A 23,728-nucleotide genomic window follows, 5' to 3' on the forward strand; every position below is an offset into this window, starting at 1 on the left:
TTTGGCTGCTTCAACAGCTGCGCTGCCCTGCTTCGTCCCTCATGCGCACTACAACAAGTGATGTGTGCATAAATGCAAGTGTGTGTTTTTTTGAGGGAGGAGGCACTTTGTGCGTGCGTGCACTTACTGCATGTGCACACATGCATGCAGCCATTTGCATAGCGCAGACCATAAGAAAGCCTTCATTCACAGCTTCTGTGAAGTTAGCCAGAGGCTCACCTCAAGATGTTCACACTCCAAACCTGCCAATTGTAAACAGACTCAGCTCTGTCTCTCTGAATTTACTCCCCACCTCACTCGCTCTCCCTTTCGTGTTTTTGATCAGATGCCTCAGAGTTAGCTCAAAGGACCAGCAGTTTCAGAGTTTAAGAGGAGTTTTAAGTTAATTTCTGACATTTTGCCTAAAAAAAATGCGAATATGTGTGTTCCCATCAACTACCTTTGAGCAAAAGAGGATGTGAGATTACATAATCTGAATTTTGCTCATGTGATTTACAGCATTTAAGTGCTGCCTCCCACTAAAAAGGCACTTTTGTTTGTTTGTTTTACAACCTCAATTCCCAAAAAGTTGAACAGAAACAGAATGTGATCATTTGCAAACAAACTATGCTTACAGATGGTCTCATGAAGTGTTCCTGAGCTCATGTATTAATATCCTTCATACAATCATGTGTTCACAAAGTGGTGAACCTCTCTCCGTCCTTGCTTGTGAACAACTGAGCCTTTCCAGGATGCCCCTTTCATACCCAATCATGATACTGTCACCTGTTACCAATCAACCTGTTTACCTGTGGAATGTTCCAAACAGGTGTTTTTGGAGCATTCCACATCTTTCCCAGTCTTTAGCTGCTCCTGTCCCAACTTGTTTGAAATGTGTTGCTGCCAGCAAATTCAGAATAAGCAGATATTTGCAAAACTCAATGAAGTTGATGAGGTAAAGCAGTAAATATACTGTTTTCATTTGATTATATGTCGAAAAGGATTAGCAAATGATCACATTCTGTTGATTCGTGTTTTACACAGCGTCCCAACTTTTTTGGAATCTGGTTCATATTTAATGAACTTGTCTTCTGTTACTTTGTGGCATTTTTAGCAGCTGCTAGGGTGATAGAGAGGGTGGTGGCATGCATCAAGTGGATTTGAACTGGAGATGCTGCGGTTAATTACATCCCAAAGAGACTGGCCTTTTTTTTTAATGTGCATGTTGTATGTCGTTTTTATTTTGGCTTTCTGGTGGAAGCATCTGTCAGTGGTATGTTTGGAAAATGGGTTTCTGTCAGCCTTTATCACATATTCTGCATCTCGATATGGCAACTTTTCCACCTCTGCCAAGTGTTAAAACTGTTTTTTGGCTTCCTTTTAACCAGCATTTCTTCCCATAAAAACAGGTGGCTGGAAATATCAACTTTAACTGTTGCTTGAACACCACTTGAAACTGAAAAGCCATCGTTGTTTTTTCTGAAGATTATTTCAGAGATCTTTTTTGACTTCATGACGTTTTCTGAAACCTAACATTGAACCAGTGACCCCTCGATGGCCGGCACTTCCTCTGATGGCAGAAAACCTGCAGAGTCAATTTGATTAGCCGCCACTCTTTCTTCCAATACAGCCTCAGGTAATGAGGTATGTCTGGAAGAAGGTAAGGCCAGATAAAGTGGGGGTATTGGCACTGGGGGGGGGGGGGGGGTTGGCTGAGGAGAGCGCGTGGAGGGGAAAGGACCCTTCAGACTTCAAAGGCCTCAGATTGGACACAAAACACACGTCTCGAAGCGGGGGAAGAGGAGGGACCACACAAATCTAATTTTCCTAAAAAGGGGAAATGCAGACAATGAGGAGTTGGAGGTAAACTACTTGTGACCCCACTTTTACCTGGTTACCCCCACCTCTCATCCCTCCCTCCCTCCCTCCTTTCCAGATCTGATTAAGCCGCAGTGGAAGGGAGCCTCCACTCGTTAAGGAACCCTGTCATGACAAATAGAAACACAAAGCATGACCTGCCTTCAATTGGAAACGGATCCACAGTGGAGGGGCAAATAGGGAGGGAGCCAGAGGAAGAGAAGGAGGGAGAGAGATGGAGATAATTGAATCAAGGCTGCGGGGGAAGACAGATAAATCTTATTATTGATACTTCAGTTGAGCAGAGAGAGAGAGAGAGAGATCAGTCTCACTTCATTAAAAGACAGCTAATATATCTGGATCATTTAGCTGCCTGCTGAGGTTTAAGAAGTGCGTAGACAGGGCAGGGCATGACTCTGCATGTACTGTATGTGCATATATGTGCATGCCTGGCTCTCTGCTTTTATACTGGTGTAGACAAAAGCTTGTAGATTCATTATAGTCAAGCCCAAGTTTTTTGGTAGTGTTCAGATTGTAGATCAACATTGTCTTTACTCCACAAAGCCATAAGGGCAACTCAAAAATGTGTCACAATTTACTTCTTCTCACATCTCCCATGATGCCTCCGAAAGATTTCCAATCACAGAAGATGGAAAATAAAGGTGGAAAGCAAACTCTGATTTGTCTGTTCCCAAAACAAGGTATTCTCTCCAGAACAAACACAGAACAAATGTGTCATTTTTCCAGCCTTCCAAATGGCTAATTCGTTGAGGCCCCATGTTGTTATCGTAATGTTCCTCTTCACAGAAATGCCAGCTAAAACAACTGTTGTCTTGGTAACCATGTTCAGATAGGTGGCTGAGCGTTACTTTCCCCTCACTCACTGGCTGCACTGCACTGCTGAGCTCCTGCACCTGAGTCTCAGGAAATAAACTCTGAATGTATATGTCTATGTATGTCTAGGTGCGTGTGCGTGTGTGTGTGTGTGTGTTTGCAAGGTAGGAGAGTCTGGATGTAGGACCCAGCGTTCAACTTCACAGCAAATCTCTAAATTATTATCATAAGACACTTTATGCTCTGCAGTGGTCACCTTGGCCACATTGATGAGCTCATATGCTGGACCGTGCATGCACACACACGCATGCATGCACATAAACATACACACACACACACACACACACACACCAGGGGTCTGACTATACCACTCCTTGGAGAGAAGTTGGGAAAACAAATGCCCTCGTCTCCCTAGAAAGCCACACAGGAGTTGTAATGAGTCTAGAGGCCGGTGTGAATGAATGTGGTCAATAATGGATGAAGAGGACAGCGAGGACAACTAGCTATGTGGAAACTCAAGAGGCAGGCGAGCTGAGGAAACTGTCTCATTCACATGTTCTCTGCTCTCGCTTTCTACCCGAGTCTTTATCTCTCACATGCTTCACAGCTGGCACGCACATAAGCGAGCAAACACAGCATATATGCATCCAGACGTGCACGCAGAGACACAAACCCACATACAGAAAGAGAGCCAGCCGCCATTTGAAACATTCTGAGGTGTAAATAAACACCGAAGAGCTTTCCAGCCAAACAAAACCAATTTTCAAAGCTCTACAAACAGCGCTGGACCAATCGTGACACTGGCCTTTCTTTTCTTTAGAGGAACCACTCAATTAATATGTCACCACAAGTCAAGACCACGAGACCCTGCTAAAATAAGCGAGCCACTTCAGCCCTCGCCTCTGGAGAGAGACGAGAGAGGGACATAAATTGCCCTCTTTAGACTAAAAGAGTCATCCAAAAAACCAATAAGCTGTAAGCGGCCACCTGCGGCACTGAAAATAAATAAGCTGTCTTTTTTTTTCTGTCGTTCCCACTCTGCTTATTCCCACATCACCTCATGAGCAACCTGTGAAAACAATTGTATTTATCCACTTTCATCAGGTATTCCCTCCATCTCTGCAGCCACCTACATCAGACTTCCAGGTGCAGGTTCTGCTCTTTATGCCAGCCATTTAACCGAATCTGACATCCATCATATGCGTGAGCTACATTCACACACACACTCACGACTTTCTATTGAGTTTTTTCAGTATCATCATTAAGTTCTGAATTACACACAAACTATATTCCTAATTTGTGTCAGCTGTCATCAGTTTAAATTCGTCGTTTTATCATCTCAACTTGTGTTTGTTTGAGACTTAATGGGCACCAACATTCTGGTTAGGTCAAGACTGCAGGAGTAAAATGGTTTCAAACATCTTACCTACAATAAACTTTGTTCCTTACTAAAGCATAATTAAAGGAAAATGAGCCCAAAATTACTCACATGGAAACAATAAATGTATTAATTCATTTACTTGCAAACTTATTCACCACTGTATCTCAACTAAATGACATCACCGGTGCCAAAACTGCCACTTTTGTTCAGACGTTGTGAATTTTTTTTGGCCAGCAGAGCTCCTCACACACGCTGTGACTGTAGGTGATGAAAGGGGAGAGGAGCAGCTTTGAGGAGCATGCTGCCGCCGTCACTGTCACAGACACCGTGTTGGCTCGCTGCTACGCATCCCTGCATTGTCCCCCGCTACACCTGACACTGCCCCTTCCACCTGTGTCTGTGTGTGTGCGTCTGTCTGTGTCTGTGTGTGTGATCTGATGTTGAACACAATGAAGTGATCAAAGTGTCAACCTGAAGCTCTGATACTGAAAACCGACAGTGCCCCCTGCTCGGAAAGGCTATCTGCAGAGGTGCGTAATTTAGATACCCTCATAGCACGGGAAGCTTTGATGCTAGTTTAATGGAGGACTTAAGCTTTAATAATACCACGCTTACTAACACTATCACTTCTTTTATAACTGCTCAGAAGTCCTGTTGGTACTTTTCAAAACAGTATTACAAAGACACATTTTAAGAAGAAATTTTTACAATATTTCACTGATTTTGCAGCATAAGACCTACCTATATTTCTCATTTTACAAAAGGATTTCAGGCTGGTCTCAGGCTCCTGAGGAATCTATTAGATGCAGTTTGGATGCTGAGCCACCTGAGTCTCAGCAGCATGGAAATACACTGCAGCCTGTGTGCCTGCATAATACAGCACTGCAAATTACCTCTCAGACATAACTGTTTCAGTTTTCAAAACTATTTACATATGATTCGTTTGGAAATGCCCAGGTTTTTTTTTTTTTTTTAATAAAATATTCATCTCTCCAAAGAAAAAGAGTGCTTTGAGAGAAAAAAAAACAGGTTTTGATTTCTTATGTCAGAGCAAAAGAAAAGGGAGTGAGTGAGCGCAGTCCATTTATCGCCTGTCGTCTGTGTGATATTGGTTTCAAAGGTACAGTTGTAAGTGAAAGACACAGGTTAGAGCATGAGGACCCCTGTCCCAACTATGTTTGTGTGTGTGTGTGTGTGTGTGTGTGTGTGTGTGTGTGTGTGTGTGTGTGTGTGTGTGTGTGTGTGTGTCTTGGCAGACCCAGATGGCAGGCGGGCAACGGGGAAGGTGGGCCAGGCGGACAGGAAGCAGTGAAGGAGAGTTCTGGTTACGGGGATCAGACGGCGGGACGAACCGCGCTCAAAGCTACCGCCACTACAGTACTCAAGGTGTGGGTTACACTCCTGGACGCAAGGGACACACACATTCTTGTATATATGCTCCCCGAAGGATACTGCGCTGGTGTGTGTGTATGCATGCGCGTGTGTGTCTGTTAGTATCCTAATTAACATGCAACGGCAAATGCGCACACGCACGTGCATTCGGTCGCACACACTCTCGCACGCCCCACCCTGCCCCCTCTTCAACCAAGCAGATCCACTTAAAAGGGCTCGTATCAATTGTCAACGGCCATGTTTAGTTGTTTAGGCCCCTTCTCTCCGCTGATGAGGACCAGACCGTGGAAAATGCAGCCACCCATTAGCCACATGTTGCTTCTAATACTGACCCAATAAAATGCCGTTCCCCCCTGCCACGGAGAGTTCATCTGGCCTACCACACAGAGAGGTGAGGGATGGAGGGAGACCGGCAGGATACCAAAAATTTAAAAAGCAAAGGAGGGACGGACGGAGAAGAAAAAGAAGATGTAACAGTGTCAATGAAAGCGAGAGCGCACGGCCTGCTGCTAATTTCCCGCCCTGAGTGCAGTAATCTGAGGGGAAGATTAAGGTGAAGGAGTTATTCTTGACTATTTTATTAAGAGGTGCTTTAGGCGCTGGAAGAAGGGGCTTTAGCGCTCCTCCAGCAGTGTGCCATACAATACAAGACAAACATTTGCTGTTATTGCACCAAAGTACTCTCAGATGTGCTGGGTCGGGGCCTTGCCTTTTGCCGCGCAGCAGCTTGGCATCAAAGTTCCCTGCAGTTCTCTGAAAACAAAAAAATCTGCCCTTCTTTTCTGCGGGTCCTGCCCTGAGTCTGCGTCCGACAGACAAATAGCGAGGTGTCAAAAGAAAGAACGGCAAACCGTCACACCTCGTTTTAATTAAACTGGGAGAGAGCAGTTAAGAGCAGAGAGCCGCGTGAACCTGTTCCTTATGTTAGAGTAAAAGCTGTCGGAGCCAAAGCGTAAATCTGAATACTGACAGTAATATTTGCAATTTTATATTAGTAATAAACATTTTTTTTAAATGTCCCTATTACCAGTTAGAGATTATTCTGTAGAAACTTATAAAAGGTCAAAATAAATCTAAAGAAAATAAAAAATATCCCCAAACTGTATGCATATTGCAGGGTCTACTTCACAAGCCAATCTAAGAAATGTTCTTTTGTAATGTCAGACAAAATTTCAGTATATATATTTATTAAAATGGAACCGGCAACAAGGCAGCAGCTGCCTCACCCACCTGCCTCTTTTGCTTGCTGTCAGTGCGTCATTGTGCCATTCTTAAACACTTAGTGCTCTTCAGTGCTGTTGAAAACGACATGCCTCTGTCAGTGTGTGTGTGTGTGTGTGTGTGTGTGTGTGTGTGTGTGTGTGCATGCAGCTATCCACGTGAGCTTTTACTGCGTTCAGGAAAACAGAAGAGAGACAGATCTGCGAAGCCAACGTGGCGCTAAGACAAATAACAGTAACACCAAGCTGCACGTCTTCAGCTCCCCCCACTTAGCCCAACATGCCAGTTCCTGCAGCGCAAACATTTGTTTGGAATAACATCTTCCCAATTAAAACAGCTTAATTGACATGTTTCGAAAACCTCAGGAACTCAGAGTCGAACGGTCAGCGCGGACAGACAAAAACCACAGAAGTGGCCGTTTCAACCACTCATAAAACACAATTCAGAAACCGGATCTTCCTCTTTCCTTTTCTGTACTCAAAAGAGAGGATGTGGCTAGACTTGATGAGGAGAGAGGTGGAGAGTGAGGGAGACATGAGACTCGGGAAGCCTCTCCTTAACCAAACTATAGAAATTCTAAATGTGCCACCTCAGAGTTCGGAGACAATGAAGTGCAACTGATTAAACTTTAAAAAAGCACAAACAGCAAATGTCTCCTTTAGGCGTCAGCCCAGAGATGCTTTTGTAAAACCATTTTTTTTTCATCAATAACACAGCGAGGAATCCAACATAGCATGGAAGATATCAAATTCTCAAACAATACCACAGCGCAATCAGACACAGGACATGTTTGCATCTGAAAATGAATGCGCTTCTTCAACAGCAATGACTCATTTCAATGGAACAAATTCATGTCTCTATTAAAATGCGTCCTAAGAAAAGGATGTGGAATGCATGCAGTATCACAAACTGATACTCAGCAGCGTAAGAGCCTGTGCAAAAATGCCTGGATGGCCCAACACGGACGTAACACCCAGTTGACGGTCATTATGGGTGAGACCGACATGGAAGATGCAGCCCAGTTCATGACATCACCCAAGTCCTATAGGTGATGACGTGTGAACTGTAGGGAAGGGCAGCTGTGGCTGGGAAAAGGCAGCGACAGAGAGGATGTCGAGGCTGGATGGCAGGCTGTGTTTAAGACAAGATGTAATTGTCAGTGAAAGAAAGTAGGATCCAATCATTTACGCTTCATGACACTCAGAATAAAAGCCACAATAGCTGTTTGTTTGACACAGTGACCATCATAAATTCCCGAATTCAATCTCATTTAATTCTGATGGGAGCTACACACATGAGAGGGTTTTTTTTACATCCAGACTTGTTGGAACATTGTCCATCTTAATTCAAAATCCTGCTGGCATTAATGTTGTCTGTACACTAAACTAAGCTAGTCCCAGTCTCATGAACCAAAGCCAAACTCTGCTACACTAGTGTAACTGGTCTGGGTGTGTGCAGCTCCCAGTACCACCCATCGCTTCTGCCTGCATTGTATTGGAGTCAATAGAGGACATGCAGCCACTGCTTTGCTGAACGGGGTTTTGTTGTGTGTATGCATATGTGTGTTTGCGTGTGCATTTGCTGTTAACTGGAAACAGTAAAAATAAAAACAGAACTGCAAAATGACTTCTGTCCACCACGTATGGCATCTTTTCAAAACCTGAAGGAGTCCACAATTTTTATAGATAAAAAACATCATGCTCCACTGACCTTTGTTAAGTTAGCTACATCTAAGGAAATACACAAACTAACAAACACTGCTTAAGACCTACATGTTACTTAAATACTCCTTCCAATATTCAGCTTGACATGCAATTAACACAAAGTAGAACATTGCCTCTTCTCCGAAACATTAAGCTGTTCGTGGTTTTGTTGGTGTAACTGCTGCTTTCCAGGAAGATTTTGCCTTTTTTTACACAACACCCTCCTCCCTGGACTCCTGTCCTTTTCCAGCGCGGAGAACATACAATTAATACAGGCCGAGCACTTTGCCTTTGGGACACAGAGCATCACAGAGACGCAAGCTTGTAATAGAGCTATTTGTTTTCCTCAGAAAGCTGTCCAAATGCCCTCGCTGGGATCGCTAGACTGCACAAAGGTGAGCTATGAATTGGTCAAATCCACTGGGGCAGGCTATTGATTAGGCCTACAGCTACTAGAACGCAAATATGCAACTAAATTAGATATTTATGTTTGTGTGTGTGCGTGTGTGTGTGTGCGCATTACTGCTGGGGTAAAATCAACTTAATCTGCATCAACAACTGCTCGAGTATTATAAAACACAGACCTCTACAATATCAATTTCAAAGCCCTTCCTTTGAGTAAAGCCTAACACAAACTGACTTAGCATCTTTATGAAACCATCAACCCTGCAAACGCTTGATTTTATATCATTTGCATTTTTGGATTTTATTAGTTATTTTGGCGGGGACGGTGCTCATTGATCGACAGAAAAAAAAACTGTAATGAGCAATGAGATTTTTAATATTTGATCCTGTTTAACAACATTTTAAGCATTTTATTTAAAAGTCAAAATGCCATGTCCAGTCTCCTTAGGGTCTAATTGGGGTTAGTGGCGGGTTGGGGGCTCCTTAGGCAAACTTGCAGAATCTGACAAAATATATAATGGACTATGGTGAAAAGCATGCATAACAACTTTCTACTGCCTCCATCATCTCGTCCATTTCTTGCTCACATCCGCTGCCCTCCCTCCTCAACATCTCCCTTTTCAACAAGAGCAGTTTGTCAGGGTCAGAAAGCAATTTAAAACCTCTGGTAATGAGAGTCAGTGAGAGAGAGAAGTGAGAGAGGGAGAAGTTAAAGGGAGGGAGAGAAAGAGAGATGAGGTAGTGGGGTGGAGAGAAGAAGAGGATGAGGAAGGAGGGAGGGGTGGGCTGGGGTGTCAGCCATCAAAGCAGGCCAGGAGAAAAGAAGGCCAGGTGTTGGTTGTGGGAATGTGCCGTCCATGGTTCCAGGGACCAGGGAGCTGGTGGGGGCTGTGGGTGGGGGGAGCAGGGTGGTAATTAGCCAAGCCTGGAGGAGAGAGAGGGCCCTCCAGGGCCCGCGGGGATAGCCCCTCCGAGAGGATACCATTTGCACTTCTACAGGAGCCGCCAGCCCCAGGCCACAAAGAAGGGGAAAAGGGGAACTATGGCATCCTTTATCAGGCCGGACAAAGACGCCGCATCTTTTCAAAGGAGACCGGAGAGAGAGAGAAACTCCAGTGTTCCAGAGAAGGAGGGGAAAAAGAGAAAAAGAGAAGAGAAGAAAGAATCCGAGGACTGGTCAGGAGAGAGGACAGAGAGAGAGATGCCAGTGTGTGGGTTGCAAAGCGAGACAGGAGGTTACGGTCATACTGTGACCTCGTCAGTCCTCTGAGACATCAGAAATTCACTAGTGTCCCACACACACACACACACACACACACACACACACACACATGAAGATAACACATAGAGCTGTGTTACACAACCATATTCCCAGTGCATAGCAACTAAAAACAATACCATGTTGTTTTTTCACATTTCTATCATTTTTCATCCCAGTTCCCATCAGTTTTGGAGGCATGAAAATGTGATTTCTCTTTATCCAAAAGAATGGTTCTGCCACAGCAGAGGTTTGCTTTACACTTCATCTCATGGGAGCTGAGAGAGGCAGTGGATAAGGAGCCAAAATGGCCACCCTCTACCTTTGACATTATCAGGGAATCTTAAGAGTTTTGCCCTCCTGCAGAGGGGAGGAAAGTGGAGGTCACTGACATTACTTTTACCTATTACCTTTGGAGTGCGGCTGTACCGGGGGGTGAATGGCGGCCTTTGAGGCTGTGAGGCTTTGTGCTCCCGGTTGGAGAGCGGCCTGACAGCCTTAGCTGAGTGGGGGCCAAAGGTCAGACAGGTCATGTGATAAGGCATTTCAGACCTGTATATAGGGCCTCAGACTGAAGAGGCCTGAAAAACCTCAAGACCCCCGCTCCCCGCCTTCTCTGTGTTTCTCCTCTTCTTTTCTCTTTCCCCTCTCTGTCCCCTCTCTCTCTCTCTCACTCTCTCCTTCTGGACACAAAATGCCATTTGTTGTCCGTCAGTCAGTAGCGCAAGGCCCGGCCCGGGCCCGGCGCTGAAAGCTCTATTCACACACCCTCTCACCCAGGGATGTTTTTGCAATTCAATATTTTCACACGCAGGCAGCTTCATCGTTACTTTGGAACCGTACACTTGGCAGGATGAGGCTGGGGGCCTCTGGGACAGAGGGGCTGAGAGGTGGAGGGGTGGAGGGGAGGGGGTCAGCACAGAGGAATCCTAGTGTCAGAAGGGGACGGGCCTACGCCGGCTAATGGGCCATCTTGAAATATTTTAGCCAAGACCCCTCCAACACCTACACACACACGTATACACACACAAGTACGCACACTCATGAACGGTTACACGTACACATTCTGCCCTACTCATCACCTCACAGCCAATTTGACTCCAGGTTAACGAGGAGGGCTCCTACTTCCTTCATCAAAATTTCTGGCCTAATGCAGTCGCACGATGTTGCCAGGATAAGACTTTCTACCCTCTCGCTTGCTCGCTCGCTCACTCACACCACACAGCCCATAGTTAGCAACAACCAAATTAGAATGACTGAACATCACATTCAACAGCTTCAGCAGATAAGTGAGAAATCCATTTTGGGAACACGTATTTGTTTTTCAACCGGTACTGTGCACAGATAACTACAGCAAACAACAAATACGAGGTCAGACAACACCAAAAATCCCAGAACAAAAGTCTGGACTTCATGGAAATGTGCCTCATTTTAACCAAACCATTTCGGGAGATTTGTTCAATTCCACATCTGTAGCACCAAGGATTTGCTGAGCATACAGAGTAGCTGAGAGGCAGCTCTTAATATATTTATCCTGTGCACCACACTCTACTTAATGAAATTAAACCACACCAATAGTGGCCCTTTGTCTCGGGGGAATTCAGTAATCAACATGCCACCAGTTTTCATTTTGTATGAAAATAAATGGCAGCTGGTGATATGGGCCTAATTGTGTTGCACCGGGGAGGAGCTGGGTGAAAAAAGAAACTTGCAGCAGTGATGTAGTGGAGCCCATTTTCATGATTTTCATGGACAGCAGTGCTCAAGAGAGGTGGTCAAATAAGCAGAGGCATTCATCTGGGGAGCGATACCCCCGCCCCCACCCTCTCCCCCTCTTCCTCCTTCTCTTTCTATCCATCATACTCACAACGAAAGTTAGCCAAGTATTAAACAAATAGAGAACTGGTGAGCCCTACGCACTAGCGCCTGGCAGGGTCACTGGATAATAGCTCAATTACGGTGAATCTCCTTGTACCCTGCACCCCCACCCCCAGTACAATTCCCACAGCCACCCCACCCAGCACGGCAAATTTGTCAAACTCACCAAAACGATGGGTCTGACAGTGTAATCGCTAACCGTCCCCACCGACATGAAAGAGGTCTTTATCTGGCCAAATCAAAGAACCTGATCTCTGAGAGAAAAGGGTGGGGGTGGGGGTGGGGGGGTGACTAGAGAAGAGAACTGTCCCGCTCGGCCCCTGTGAGACGTGGAGATGTCTCTAATCCGCTTTAATGAGACATTGCGTGCCCATCTTCGTGGTAATGACGAAACACAGTGAGAAAGATGGTGGTGGTGGTGTGGGGGGGGGGAGTGGGAGAGATAGAAGTGAAGATGGAGCCAAGGCTTTGAACTGGCGGTCTGATGAAAGGGGGAGCAGGCGGAGGGAGTTTAGAGCCACACTGCTGCTGCTACACTCCACTGTCTGTTTCAGACACAGACAGACAAACAGCCCAGGGGACAGAGCAGTTTGTCTGCTTATCATATCTGGACAGGATGAGCCATCATCAGCAGCGCCGGACTGGGACTGGAGGGTGTGTGTGTTTGTGTGTGTGTGTGTGTGTGTGTGTGTGTGTGTGTGTGTGTGTGTGTTTGTGTGTGTGTGTGTGTCTACAGATGAGCTACAATTTGTGAAACCACAACAGGAGAAGAATAAAACTTTTGATGAAAAGAAATAGCTTATTCAGAGCTGCTCACTGAGAATTTCAGGCGACTGCATCGTGATAAAGCAAGCGTCATGTAAAATAATCAAACTGAAAATCGAAGCACTGACCTGTCTTCCACTGCAGTGCTTTATATGAGAAACTCACTTTGTACATTTATAATGACAACTTCCTCAGAATCATTCATCCAGACAAAAAAATGTGTAAAAATATCACATTATAAGCTCATTTGAGGACACTGATTCAAATATATATCAAAACAATAACAATGTTAAATCATTTCCCAGCTCTTAGTAGTTCAGGCTGAAACCGTGTCTTCATGCCAAGACACACAGTGTCCCTGCACACAGAACAGAGAACGTGGTGCAAAAGAAAGAGAGGACGACATAAAGGAGACGGGACGTTCAGGAATGGATAAAAGGAAAAGAGAACGGTAAGGACAAATGAAGAAATGAAAGGAAGGAGCGAGAAAGAGCGAGAAAGAGCGAGAGCGCGAGTGGGCTAATACCAAACAAATCAGGATTAGACCCAGATAAGACTAGTCACAATGCTGAGCAATCCCGGGGATATCACAATGCAAGGGGGAATCATGAGGGCTGCTAATTAGAGACTCAACACATTTGCCCCTTGTTTTGCAAACAACACACACTGTTTAACAGCGGGTGGTGCACAATCACACCAGACACACAGAGAGATAATCATTTAGCGTTAATCAGCACACTCAAGAAGTAAGGATGAGGTATTTCCTATGGGATGACTCCTGCAGTCATGGTGTATTCTTAGCCCTGAGAAACTGGATGGAATCTTCCAGACACGGCCCAGCAGTGGTGGGACGTAACTCGATAAGCAGCCACAGGTCAACACAAAATGCATTTAACTGCAGTGTAATGGCTTTTCATTTTTTTTGCGCCCCCTTTTCGCCAACACATACCGCTGTTCCAATGCTGCTTGGCTATTTTTAACAAGACCCTGCCCCCATCCGCACGCTGGAAACGAGGGGTACGAGGAGAGACGAAAACCAGGGGGGCTGCTTAAAAAGAAAACATCAGGGATATATCTTAAACTCTCTTGGGCATGCCACAGTCTCCACTGCCAAATGATTGGGAGATTGCTGTGTTTTTACAAACATGGCAGATGAGGTCATGGTGCAAAGAGGCATATTTGCCAACTGGATAATGTGAGGTCAATGTATCAATGGAATGAATGGGATTTAGAGCCATGTGCAAGAGCTTAATGCAATGGTATTTGTATGTCAACTCAAAATTTGACTTAGCCAGCATGAGACCAGGCAGGAAGCACTGGGCTGAAACGCATTTGTGTGTGTGGTGTCTGTGCATGCGTGTGCGTGAGTGTGTGTGTGTGTGTGTGTGTGCCTACGTGTGTCCAGGTGTAAGACGTGCCCACCCATCGCTGTGCCAAGGTCAAAGCTCAGCACAGTGACAGGACCTCCAACAACTGCACAAAATGGTGCACACACTGATTCTCCATCTCTCACACACACATCACGCACAAACACACACACGTACGTAGACACACACACACACACACACACACACACACACACACACAGACACACACACACACACACACACACACACACACACACACACACACACACACACACACACACACACACACACACACACACACACACACACACACACACATTTAGCCAGCCAACAGTACCAGCTCCTGCTGTTTGGATGACATTTTCCACTCAACCTTTCTAGTTTGTGATTGATTGGGGTTAAATCCTAACATTGCCCAAAAATCTGTCACCACTAAGGTGTGTGTGTGTGTGTGTGTGTGTGTGTGTGTGTGTGTGTGTGTGTGTGTGTGTGTGTGTGCGTGTGTGTGTGTGTGTGTCCCCTTCCGGGATCAATGTGCATTACTGTGCATGCATGGTTTCTGAGAGCTACGGAAAGCCAGTCAAATGTTTTCAGTCCTCCCGTGTTGACATTAAAGAGTCACTGTGACTTCAACATTGGGCTAAACTGCAACTTGAGTTGAAGTTTTGGCTTACTCCAAAAAACCAAAACCAAAGCTTTGGCTTCATTTTTTATCTATAACACATAGAGCGAGACTCTGTAACTCTTGAATTTGAGAGTATTAACCATTTATCAAATCAAACAAGCAATAAACTAAACTAATAAAAATACGAATAAGAAAAGGTGATGTGAGTATTCTTGGGGGCTTACTGGGCCAAAAGATGGATGTGACAGACAAATATTAGCATTATAGCAGAAAGAATAAACACTGAAGACACCTGAAACAGCTAGATGATTCACAACACCCCTATAATAACAAGGGTATTAAGGAGTCTTCGTGATTTTCTAAATTATTTGTGCATTTTATGGCACCTGCACTTGACCAGATTGGAGACATCTCTTTTCTTAAGGACACTTTGCCAACACAGCAGCAGCAGCAGCAGCAGCAGCAGCAGCAGCAGCAGCACATTTACAGCAGTAGCTGACTGAATTACAATAAAAGCATTTCCCTAGAGATAAAAGACTGTCCAGGGAGGAAGAGAAGGAGTCGTTGATAGTGAAGGAAAACATTAAAAAAAAAAAGTTGGCAGTGAAACAGCCGTAAAACAGACTATTTAAACAAATTATTGCGATATTCCATTTTAACTTACTCATATGAATAAACCTTCGCTCTTTAAGCTTTAGAGCGCAGGTAATTCATAGAGTAACCAGTCCTTTACGTTGTAATTCTGTCTCCAGTTTATTCCCTGCACAGGTGGAAGAGATCATGAACGTTTTCTTTATTGGCTGACTGTTTCAAAGATTTAGGACTAGTAAGCAGAACTGAGACTTCAGACTACACTGTCGTGCACATTTCGGGGTAATATGAATAGTTTACTGGAGGGAACATTCTTCAAGAGTCTGCTTTCACAGCAAATTTGAAGATATGGTTACAAAAAGCAATGCATCTTTATTTGTATCATATTATGTGAATCAAATGTGGACCATATGTTACTGAAACAGACAGTGGCTTGACATTGAACCCGCTGTAACCGTGACAAAAAACCTTATCCCAACCTTAACCAAAGTCCCTTCCCCTACAACTAATTAATATGTTACAAATAGGCTGATTTATGGCTGCGTTATGAATAAAAGTGCCTTAACTTTTTGAGGGTTATGACAGAAAAAGTTACTCTTTCACATATCGTATAGTGTGCTCAGAGAATACAGTTGCATTTCATGTACAGTATGAAGTTATTTCGCTGAACACACATGGACAAAGACGAGGAACCAGGCCTGGAAATAAATATGGAAAGACGACTACGAGCTTCCCAACACACACTCGGCTGTATCCTACATGTGCACACTAGGACAAGGAACTCACATCCACCAAACTTCCATAATCAAGTACTTATGCAGCCTATGTGGCCGTGCCAAATGTGGACTGATGCAATTAGTTAGGCTACACAATTTTTCAATCCCTCAAAAATTGACACAAATGGTCCTAAAATCAGTCCAAACACTCTGAAAAAACCCCTCCCCAACAGCATGAAACAGAGAGTAAACGAAGCATTTCTGCATCAAAAACCTTGTTTCACCGAATCACTTTGAGGCACGTCGTCTTCCTGACAGGATGGTGAACAGTATTTCTCCAAACTGGGAAAAAAGACTAATGTACAGAACCACAGCACACAGTGTGACATCACCTGAACGGCTTCAGGATTTCTGTTCACCAGACTGTGATTCTCATAGCGATCGCTGCAGTCATTTTAGACAACGGTGTAAAACTGCAGAACTGGCGTTGCCTGATTCAGAGCACTGCTAAGATCATTCACATCATCACACATGAATGCAAATGGCCTCTGTGGAACCACAAGAGTCTCAGGTTTCCCACTGCGTTTTATCTATGAAAGGTTTGCAGCAATAAAATAAAAGATCTCACAGGTATTTTCATTTTGCATTACGTCCTGCACGACCCACATTCACAACCAAACAAAATAAGTAGATGGCTTTGTCTAAATGCACTGCAGGCTAATCATTAGCCTGCATCAATCAGCAGCAGTGTTAAACAGGAAGAGTCAAAATTACAACATGAGCAAGTCTTCAAAAACTATCAAAGTAAGAGTCATCAAGATTTCTGTCCATGTTGCCTTCATTGGCTCAACAGTGCACTCAATTCAAAATAAAAACAAATAAAAACTGGGAGATTTACAGTTAAAAAAAAAAAAAAGCAGTGAACTGCAGTCACCACATTACATTTCCTTTTCATTTGATGATCCTATCATTTTTATGTTCAGGCTCTAATCTGTGAACATGGCGGAGTGCTATCTGACAAACATTACAGCTGCATAGTAATACATGGGAGCCTGCACGGCACCCTGAACGTTTAGCCAGAAGTTCAACATAGCTACCATTGTTGGTTTTAAAGTGTTATGGGTTAGGTTTTATTACTTCTGTCAAAACATCAGAAGCTGTTGAGCCAGGCCAAGTTCATGACTGGGAGCCCATCTAATAACGGGCATTTAACACAAAGATCAATAGGATATCTGGCAATTATACAGGCCAGAGAGAGGGAGAGAGACAGAGAGGGGTGTATATGAGGGGGAAACTGTTAAAACTAGTGTGCGTTTGTTCAGTGTGGTGGGCGAGGGGAGGGAGGAGGTGGAGGGTCATTTTGTGCAAAATCAGCAAAAAAACAAACAAACAAAAAAATCAGGTAGTAAAAAAAAAAACAAAGATTTTATTGACTTAATGCAGACGATCCCAGTAACTAAAACAGGTTTAGAAAATCAATAAGGTGTGTAAGCTGCGGATTGTGGATCCAACACCTTCCTGTTTGTCCGACTGCGTGCAAAGCTGGTCCGTTTCTCTCTTAATTATATTTCTTCAGCTTTCTGTGGACACATTGCTGCGCGCCTGCAGCAAAGCGTGTGTGTGTGTGTGTGTGTGTGTGTGTGTGTGTGTGTGTGTGTGTGTGTGTGTGTGTGTGTGTGTGCGCGCGCGCGAGTGTGTCTCCTGGTCTCACCTGCACACTGGAAAATACCGACGGAAAAAAACATCTACACTCACTCAACTGGAAGTCTTAATTGATCCAAACCCAATTTCAAAGCAGCGCGTGGAGCCAGCAGTACGCCGCCATAAAACAGCCGCAAGGTGCGAAACTTTCCAGACACAAACAGCCCTGGGCAGCGGACACATACACCCACACATACATTCATTCACTACCGTACATCTTAAATTTCATGTGAGCAAAAACCTATTTCCCTGTCACTTGCTGCTGCGTTCACTGTCAGATCGCCTGCGTTACTTGTTAGTTTTAAAGATAACAAGAGGCCAAGTCTCATATCAAAGCCGTTATCCTCGATCAAATGAGATGTGCTATTCGTCGTAGGATTACCTGACTTCTTGAAGAAAAAAAAAAGAATCAATGAAAATATGTAACATTTTAAATTCATAATAATCAATTAACTCCTGCAGAGAGCATTGCTCCAGGTATAATTAAATATAATCAAAAACAATACGTGCAGCATTTGATCTCAAATTAAACTCTGAGTAAGAAGTCCAATAATAAAGTAAATATTAACAAGCAAGGGAAGTGGTATTTCTTTAAAAAAAAAAAAAAAAAAAAGAGCCCACCTGTGAGGGCAATATCACGTTATAATCCAAACACACCAACACTCACTTAATCCTGACCCCAAAGCATTATGTAAACAAACCAGAGCGACTGCATACTAATCAATGCGAGCCTCTATTAAAGCTCCCATATTCATATTCTCCATGTGGGACTGCGGGCTCTACACGGTCGTGGCCTTTCACGCGGCTGCTCCGTGTGTGCAGTCTGCCGAGGGGAGAAAACATACACGAGGGTTAAAAATAAATGATAAAGCAGCTGGTGAATGCTGCTGTGGGCCTTCTGTGTGCAGCTACGGGAGAATAAGCTATTTTACCTAAGGAAAAAAAGAGGGTGGCACAAACTCCCACGCGTCGTATTCAAAGGCTGTGGGCCTGCATGTTTTGAATGTTGAGAAGAACAAGGTATTTTTGTCTGCTCTGTTTTTCTCTCTCGCAGCGCTGCAACACAACAGATCTGAGGCCTCTGGGCTGCAGAGGCTTCCAGTGGTCCGATGTGAGAGTGCTACAAAGCCAGGTATTTGTGTTCATTAGCGCCCGGATCAACAGACTATCAAGGCTGTTTAGAGATCAAGACCGAGTGCAATTACTGGGCAAGAAGCAGGATCCTCGACATGTTTAAGTATTTTCACAAAGTAGCCCAATTAGCCTTATGCTTTTCGTTTCTTTGCTTTTTTCCCCCCCTTTTCTTTTTTTTCTGCCTTTGTTTTAAACTTTTACGGGAATTTGACCCACTGTGCACCAATCACGGAGAATATGCGAGAGAATGAAGGTAATAATGCACAAAATGGCTGGGGAAAAAAACAGTGTTGGTTATTCTTTTTATTTGAATTGTTATTTATCTGAATACAAGTGTGCTGAAACCCTCAGGCCTCCTCTACATTTAACAATAATCCGAACAGATGTGACATTAGAATAAAAAAGTACTGTAAGAAGTACAGGCTCATTTAAAGGGAAGGCGTTTCAGGTTTGTTTTAAAAGCTGTGCACACACATTTATCCCACTTCAGCTCTGAAATGTAAAGAGCATTTTTATGAAAAGTCTGAATTATGTCTAAAATCAAGATTGAGGTTCACGTGGAATTAAAGCCAGTGGCTTTGGCAAAGTTACAAAGCTTGTAAAGGCCTGTAAGCATGCAATCAAGCATGGCCAACATAAAGACAATAACAGCCATATTTTTAAATTGTTCTTTTAAAAAAAAAGAAGCTTATATTAACGTATATATATTCATACATTTATATAGTTAAACGTGTCCTGTGTTTAGCTGTGCGTTTTCCCAAAACTACAAATCGAAACTCACTATAGAACAAATACAACAAACACACTGACACATAACAAATGCCAACAGGCCTACATAAATCTTTAACTTGTGCAGCAAACGTCTTTCAAATGAATTGTGCATAAAAAACACAATTACCCATAAAATTGGCCGCAGAAAACAAAGTGCATTCATGGAGGATTTCTTTTTTTTTTTCTTTTTTTTAAGACGTTACAAATAAACGCTATTCATAAAATCAAGCCGACAACAATTAACAAAAGTCAAACAATAGACATGGTCCATTTCCGACAAGAAAGTGCTCACAAAACTGAATACATGAAATTTCCGTGTGACGCGAGCAGCAGTCCACTAAGTAGTAGTAGCATGGGCGCTTTCTTGCACAAGACGCATTATTGATTGGCATTCCCTGGAGGAGGAACCAGTCTGCAGCAGTCCGAGGGCCCTGGGACAAAAGTAAGTTGCAAGAGAGCGATGTGTTCTGCGGTTCATGCAGGATCGACTCAAAAAATCTGCCTCAAAAATACTGCTCTTTTTGCCGAAATTCACATCTTGGCGTCTCCGCTTGCAGGCGAGTGAAAAGAGTGCGCTCAGCTCGACGTGAGCTGTGCAGCAGCCCTCAGCGCAGAGCAGTGCCACAGCGCCCACTATTTCAAAAGCCGGGAATATTATTTCACAAGACTCGGTACGGCTCTATAAAAAGTTACTATCCATTTCGGCAACTTTTCTTGGTAACTTTCGGGAAACGAATCTGCGCCTCCGCCGAACCTCCGACACCCGAAAAGAGCAAATTACACGAGCGAGCTCAGATTTCTTGGACGACAATGTTTATCTGTGCCTTTATAGGAGCGTAATCAACTAAAGCACCAGCGGGCTTCTCATCACACATGAAACTTTCTGACACCGGGAACCAACGCGGCCAAGACCGCGGCGTGCAGGGGAACGGGACTGAGCAGCCGGAGCGGGACACATTTTTAGTAAGATAAGTTAACTCTGGACAAAGAGTCGCCCCCTCCTCTCATAAGGCTATGACAAATGACAAGGACGCATTGGACATGTAGAGACGCAGGAGTTTGGAGCCGGCGGCTGAAAGCGATAAGAAGGAGAAAAACAGAACACCTACTTTTGGCCAGTTTTCTCGCCCTCGCCTTGGATCTCATCTTGTCGGCTTGTAGATTCCTCTCGTCGTCCTCCGTGAGCCCAGAAGCAGCAACAACACTATCTTCATCTCACCAGCATTGTCAGTTTGGACACCTTCGCACATGCGCACAGGCCATTCAATCTGACACCCTCGCCGGGGCCAAAAAACTTTCCAATGTATTCATCATCATCACTTTTTTGTCCTATCGTCTCCCCTTTAGATCACTTATCTCTTCCCCTCCTCCTCTTCCTCCTCCTCCTCCTGCTCTCCCCTCACCATCTCACCTTCCCTCCCTCCCCCCTTACCATCCCCTTACTCTCGTCCCCCTCCTCACCCCGACACCCCCCCTCCTCCACCACCACCACCACCTACCCCATTCAGCTCCTGCCAGCACCTTCTTGGATTTTTACCCCTTTAACAGCGACAACTTGGTTTTCTCCGACCAGCGGTGGACACAGTGAGGTATGCTGAGGTCAAGGTCGAATTATAATCATAGAAATGCACCGCAATTATTATTATTAATAGGATTGTTTTTAGATATTTGCATTTTATTTTTTCTCATAATTTTTCTATGACCGCCCTAGAACAAAATAATAACAAAAGAATTTTCTTTGAAAAATGTACAGACGGACAGAAACTTTGTGCTGAAGCTGACGTTGCGCCAAAAAGCGCTCGAATTGTGCAGGTTATTTTTAACTTCATTAATGCACGCGCGGGCTTAAATAGATGCAGGACTCGATCGGAGTTGCACTTTGCAGGCTATGATTTGTGTGTGTGTGTGTGTGTGTGTGTGTGTGTGTGTGTGTGTGTGTGTGTGTGTGTGTGTGTGTGTAAACCTTGTTGCCCTCAGGACAAGGCGGCCAGCAGCCGTTTGACGCATGCATGGAGCCTCCACCAGCAGAGTCCGTACCGGGGAGAAATCCAGGCTTTTTTTTTCTCCTCCAGCATTTGTAACAATCGTATTTGCAGCAGTTATTTCTTGAAGAAGTGTTTGTGCTCGCTGCTACAGCCAACGTGCGGCGTAAAGTTAAGCGCAGATCACCTAAACGAAGGTGGATGGATGCAGGCTCTGTAAGTCATGACTTTTGCCTTGCACCTGTTTGTTTGCTGCAGGCAGGAGGAGACCGGCTTTACGTTAGTCCGTGCATCCAGCTGTCTGATGTAGCCCGAAGGACTACAAGGTAATTTTTTTTTTTTTAGAGTTTCATTTACGAGAAATGCATTTATTCAAACAGAAATACATAACCTTATTCTGCAGCGCTACTTTTTACTTATTTGTATTGAAGATGCAATTTGGGCCGTTTATTGTATTAATATGAGGTAAAAAAGGAATATTTTCCTTATACAATTTATTAATCTTATTTTAGCTATTTTGCATGTCTTTAAATTTGTGATACATTTCATGACAGCCCAAATTATTAGCATTATTATGAAATCATATTGTACTGATAAATTAACGATGTATATTTTTGCCTGACTAGCCTCTAAAAAACAGAAACAAAAGGAGGCTTGATAGAAGCTGAGGATGTTCCAATTTATTTGTATTTTATGATTTCTAAAAGTAATAAAGTCCAGTTTGACTGATGGTGGTAGGCTGGTCGTCATATTCATGTGGTGCCTGGGCCTTTAGCCGACATGTCATATGGGAATGGTTTCCGTCTAGTTTGGCTGAATAAAGGCGGCTCTATGTTGGAGCCTATTAAAGATCGGTGGTGATGGAGCGGCTGCAGTCTGCTGGGAGAGCGGCGGGGATCAATTCCCTGCACACTAATCACACCGCACTTTTATGGGACGCTTTCAAATTCATGCATGAAGACATATTAGTAATATTATGATGATTATTGTTATTATTATTTTTATTTCTAGCCATATTTCTAGCTTTGTGCTGAACATTACACCGGCATGAAACCACTGCAAATAAGTCGCGGTCTGCCTGACATTTCTTTGGTTTTCTTGCTTCGTGCTTGAACCGCAGCTTGTTGCTCATTATGATGCACATGAAGCAACAATTGATTTGAATAAGGCCTCGAGTTCATCAAGCACGTCTCCAGCCTATATTGGACAGAAATTGCCTGTGGGATGTGTTCCCATGATTTGAGGTAAAATGAATCATTAATCAATAATAATCAGCAGTAATTAGCATACATTAGGCCTGTCTGCATATTAGGGGGGTTTGTCTTGGCATCACGAGGAGGTTAATTTTATTGGCATTGCAGAATGAAAGGAAGCGCGTGAAGTACGGTTTCATACCTACACGAGGGTAAGTGTCAGGAGGTGACCACCGTATCACAGACCTGTGACATTTCCTTTGTGACCCTTGTGTTGAAAAAAAATCCCTAAAAAGGTGTGAATTCAAATACAGAATCAACAGTTTCATTTTAAAGACGCAGGCTGCGGCCTTCCAGGCAGCGCGGAGGAAACAGTGGAGAAAGGCAGAAACTGGTCGATAAACAAATAATAAATTATGTGAATAAGGGTGGTGTACAAAGGTTTTGTTTATTAAGGGAAGCGGGAGCCTGGCGACAAGCTATCAATAATCTATTGCTTTCATCGATTGGCTCTATCGATAACCGGCGTCCTTCATGCAACTTCAGTCTGGAAGAAAAAAAAAAAAAAGACATTCAGCTGAACTTTCCCCAGTTTGTGGAAATTATTTCCATCAGCCACCCGAGACAGTTGAGGCCAGGGCTCTGAATATTTCTTGCATATCAGTTTAGACAAATGATTTCACGTGGTGCGACACCTATTTTACAGGAGCAATTAACTGTGATTACGCGTGCAAAGAAAAGTGTTGCTCTCCGACACTGGTCCGCGGGGAATACTTCTGTGCGTCATTTAAACGTCGACCTTTTACGGGTTTGTGGAGAGGCAGCGCGGCCGCGCAGGGGAAGCTCGCGTTTTGTAGCGCTTCCCTTCCAGAAATGTGCCTCTTTTTCCCCTCTTTTGTCCTGCGGCTGGAGGGAGCGCAGGAGCGCAGCACCGCTGGCTCCGTCCCCGGAGGAGAGGTGCGCTGCAGCACTGCG

The 23,728-nt window shown here is 44.1% G+C and overlaps 1 protein-coding gene across 5 annotated transcripts in view; it reads right to left on the reverse strand.

The window, feature by feature from the left end:
• prdm16 (PR domain containing 16) overlaps positions 1-21,115 on the reverse strand; it is a 180,420-nt gene extending 159,305 nt beyond the window's left edge. For all 5 annotated transcript variants that reach the window (XM_070969433.1, XM_070969432.1, XM_070969430.1 and 2 more), the window contains exon 1: positions 20,688-21,115. In XM_070969433.1, coding sequence (XP_070825534.1) covers positions 20,688-20,724 — 37 coding nt within the window. In that variant the 5' untranslated portion in view covers positions 20,725-21,115. The remainder of the gene's footprint in view (positions 1-20,687) is intronic.
• Between the last annotated feature and the right edge of the window lie 2,613 nt (positions 21,116-23,728).

This window comes from Chaetodon trifascialis, chromosome 8 (genome assembly GCF_039877785.1).
Source record: "Chaetodon trifascialis isolate fChaTrf1 chromosome 8, fChaTrf1.hap1, whole genome shotgun sequence".
In the NCBI taxonomy this organism is placed as follows: domain Eukaryota; kingdom Metazoa; phylum Chordata; class Actinopteri; order Chaetodontiformes; family Chaetodontidae; genus Chaetodon; species Chaetodon trifascialis.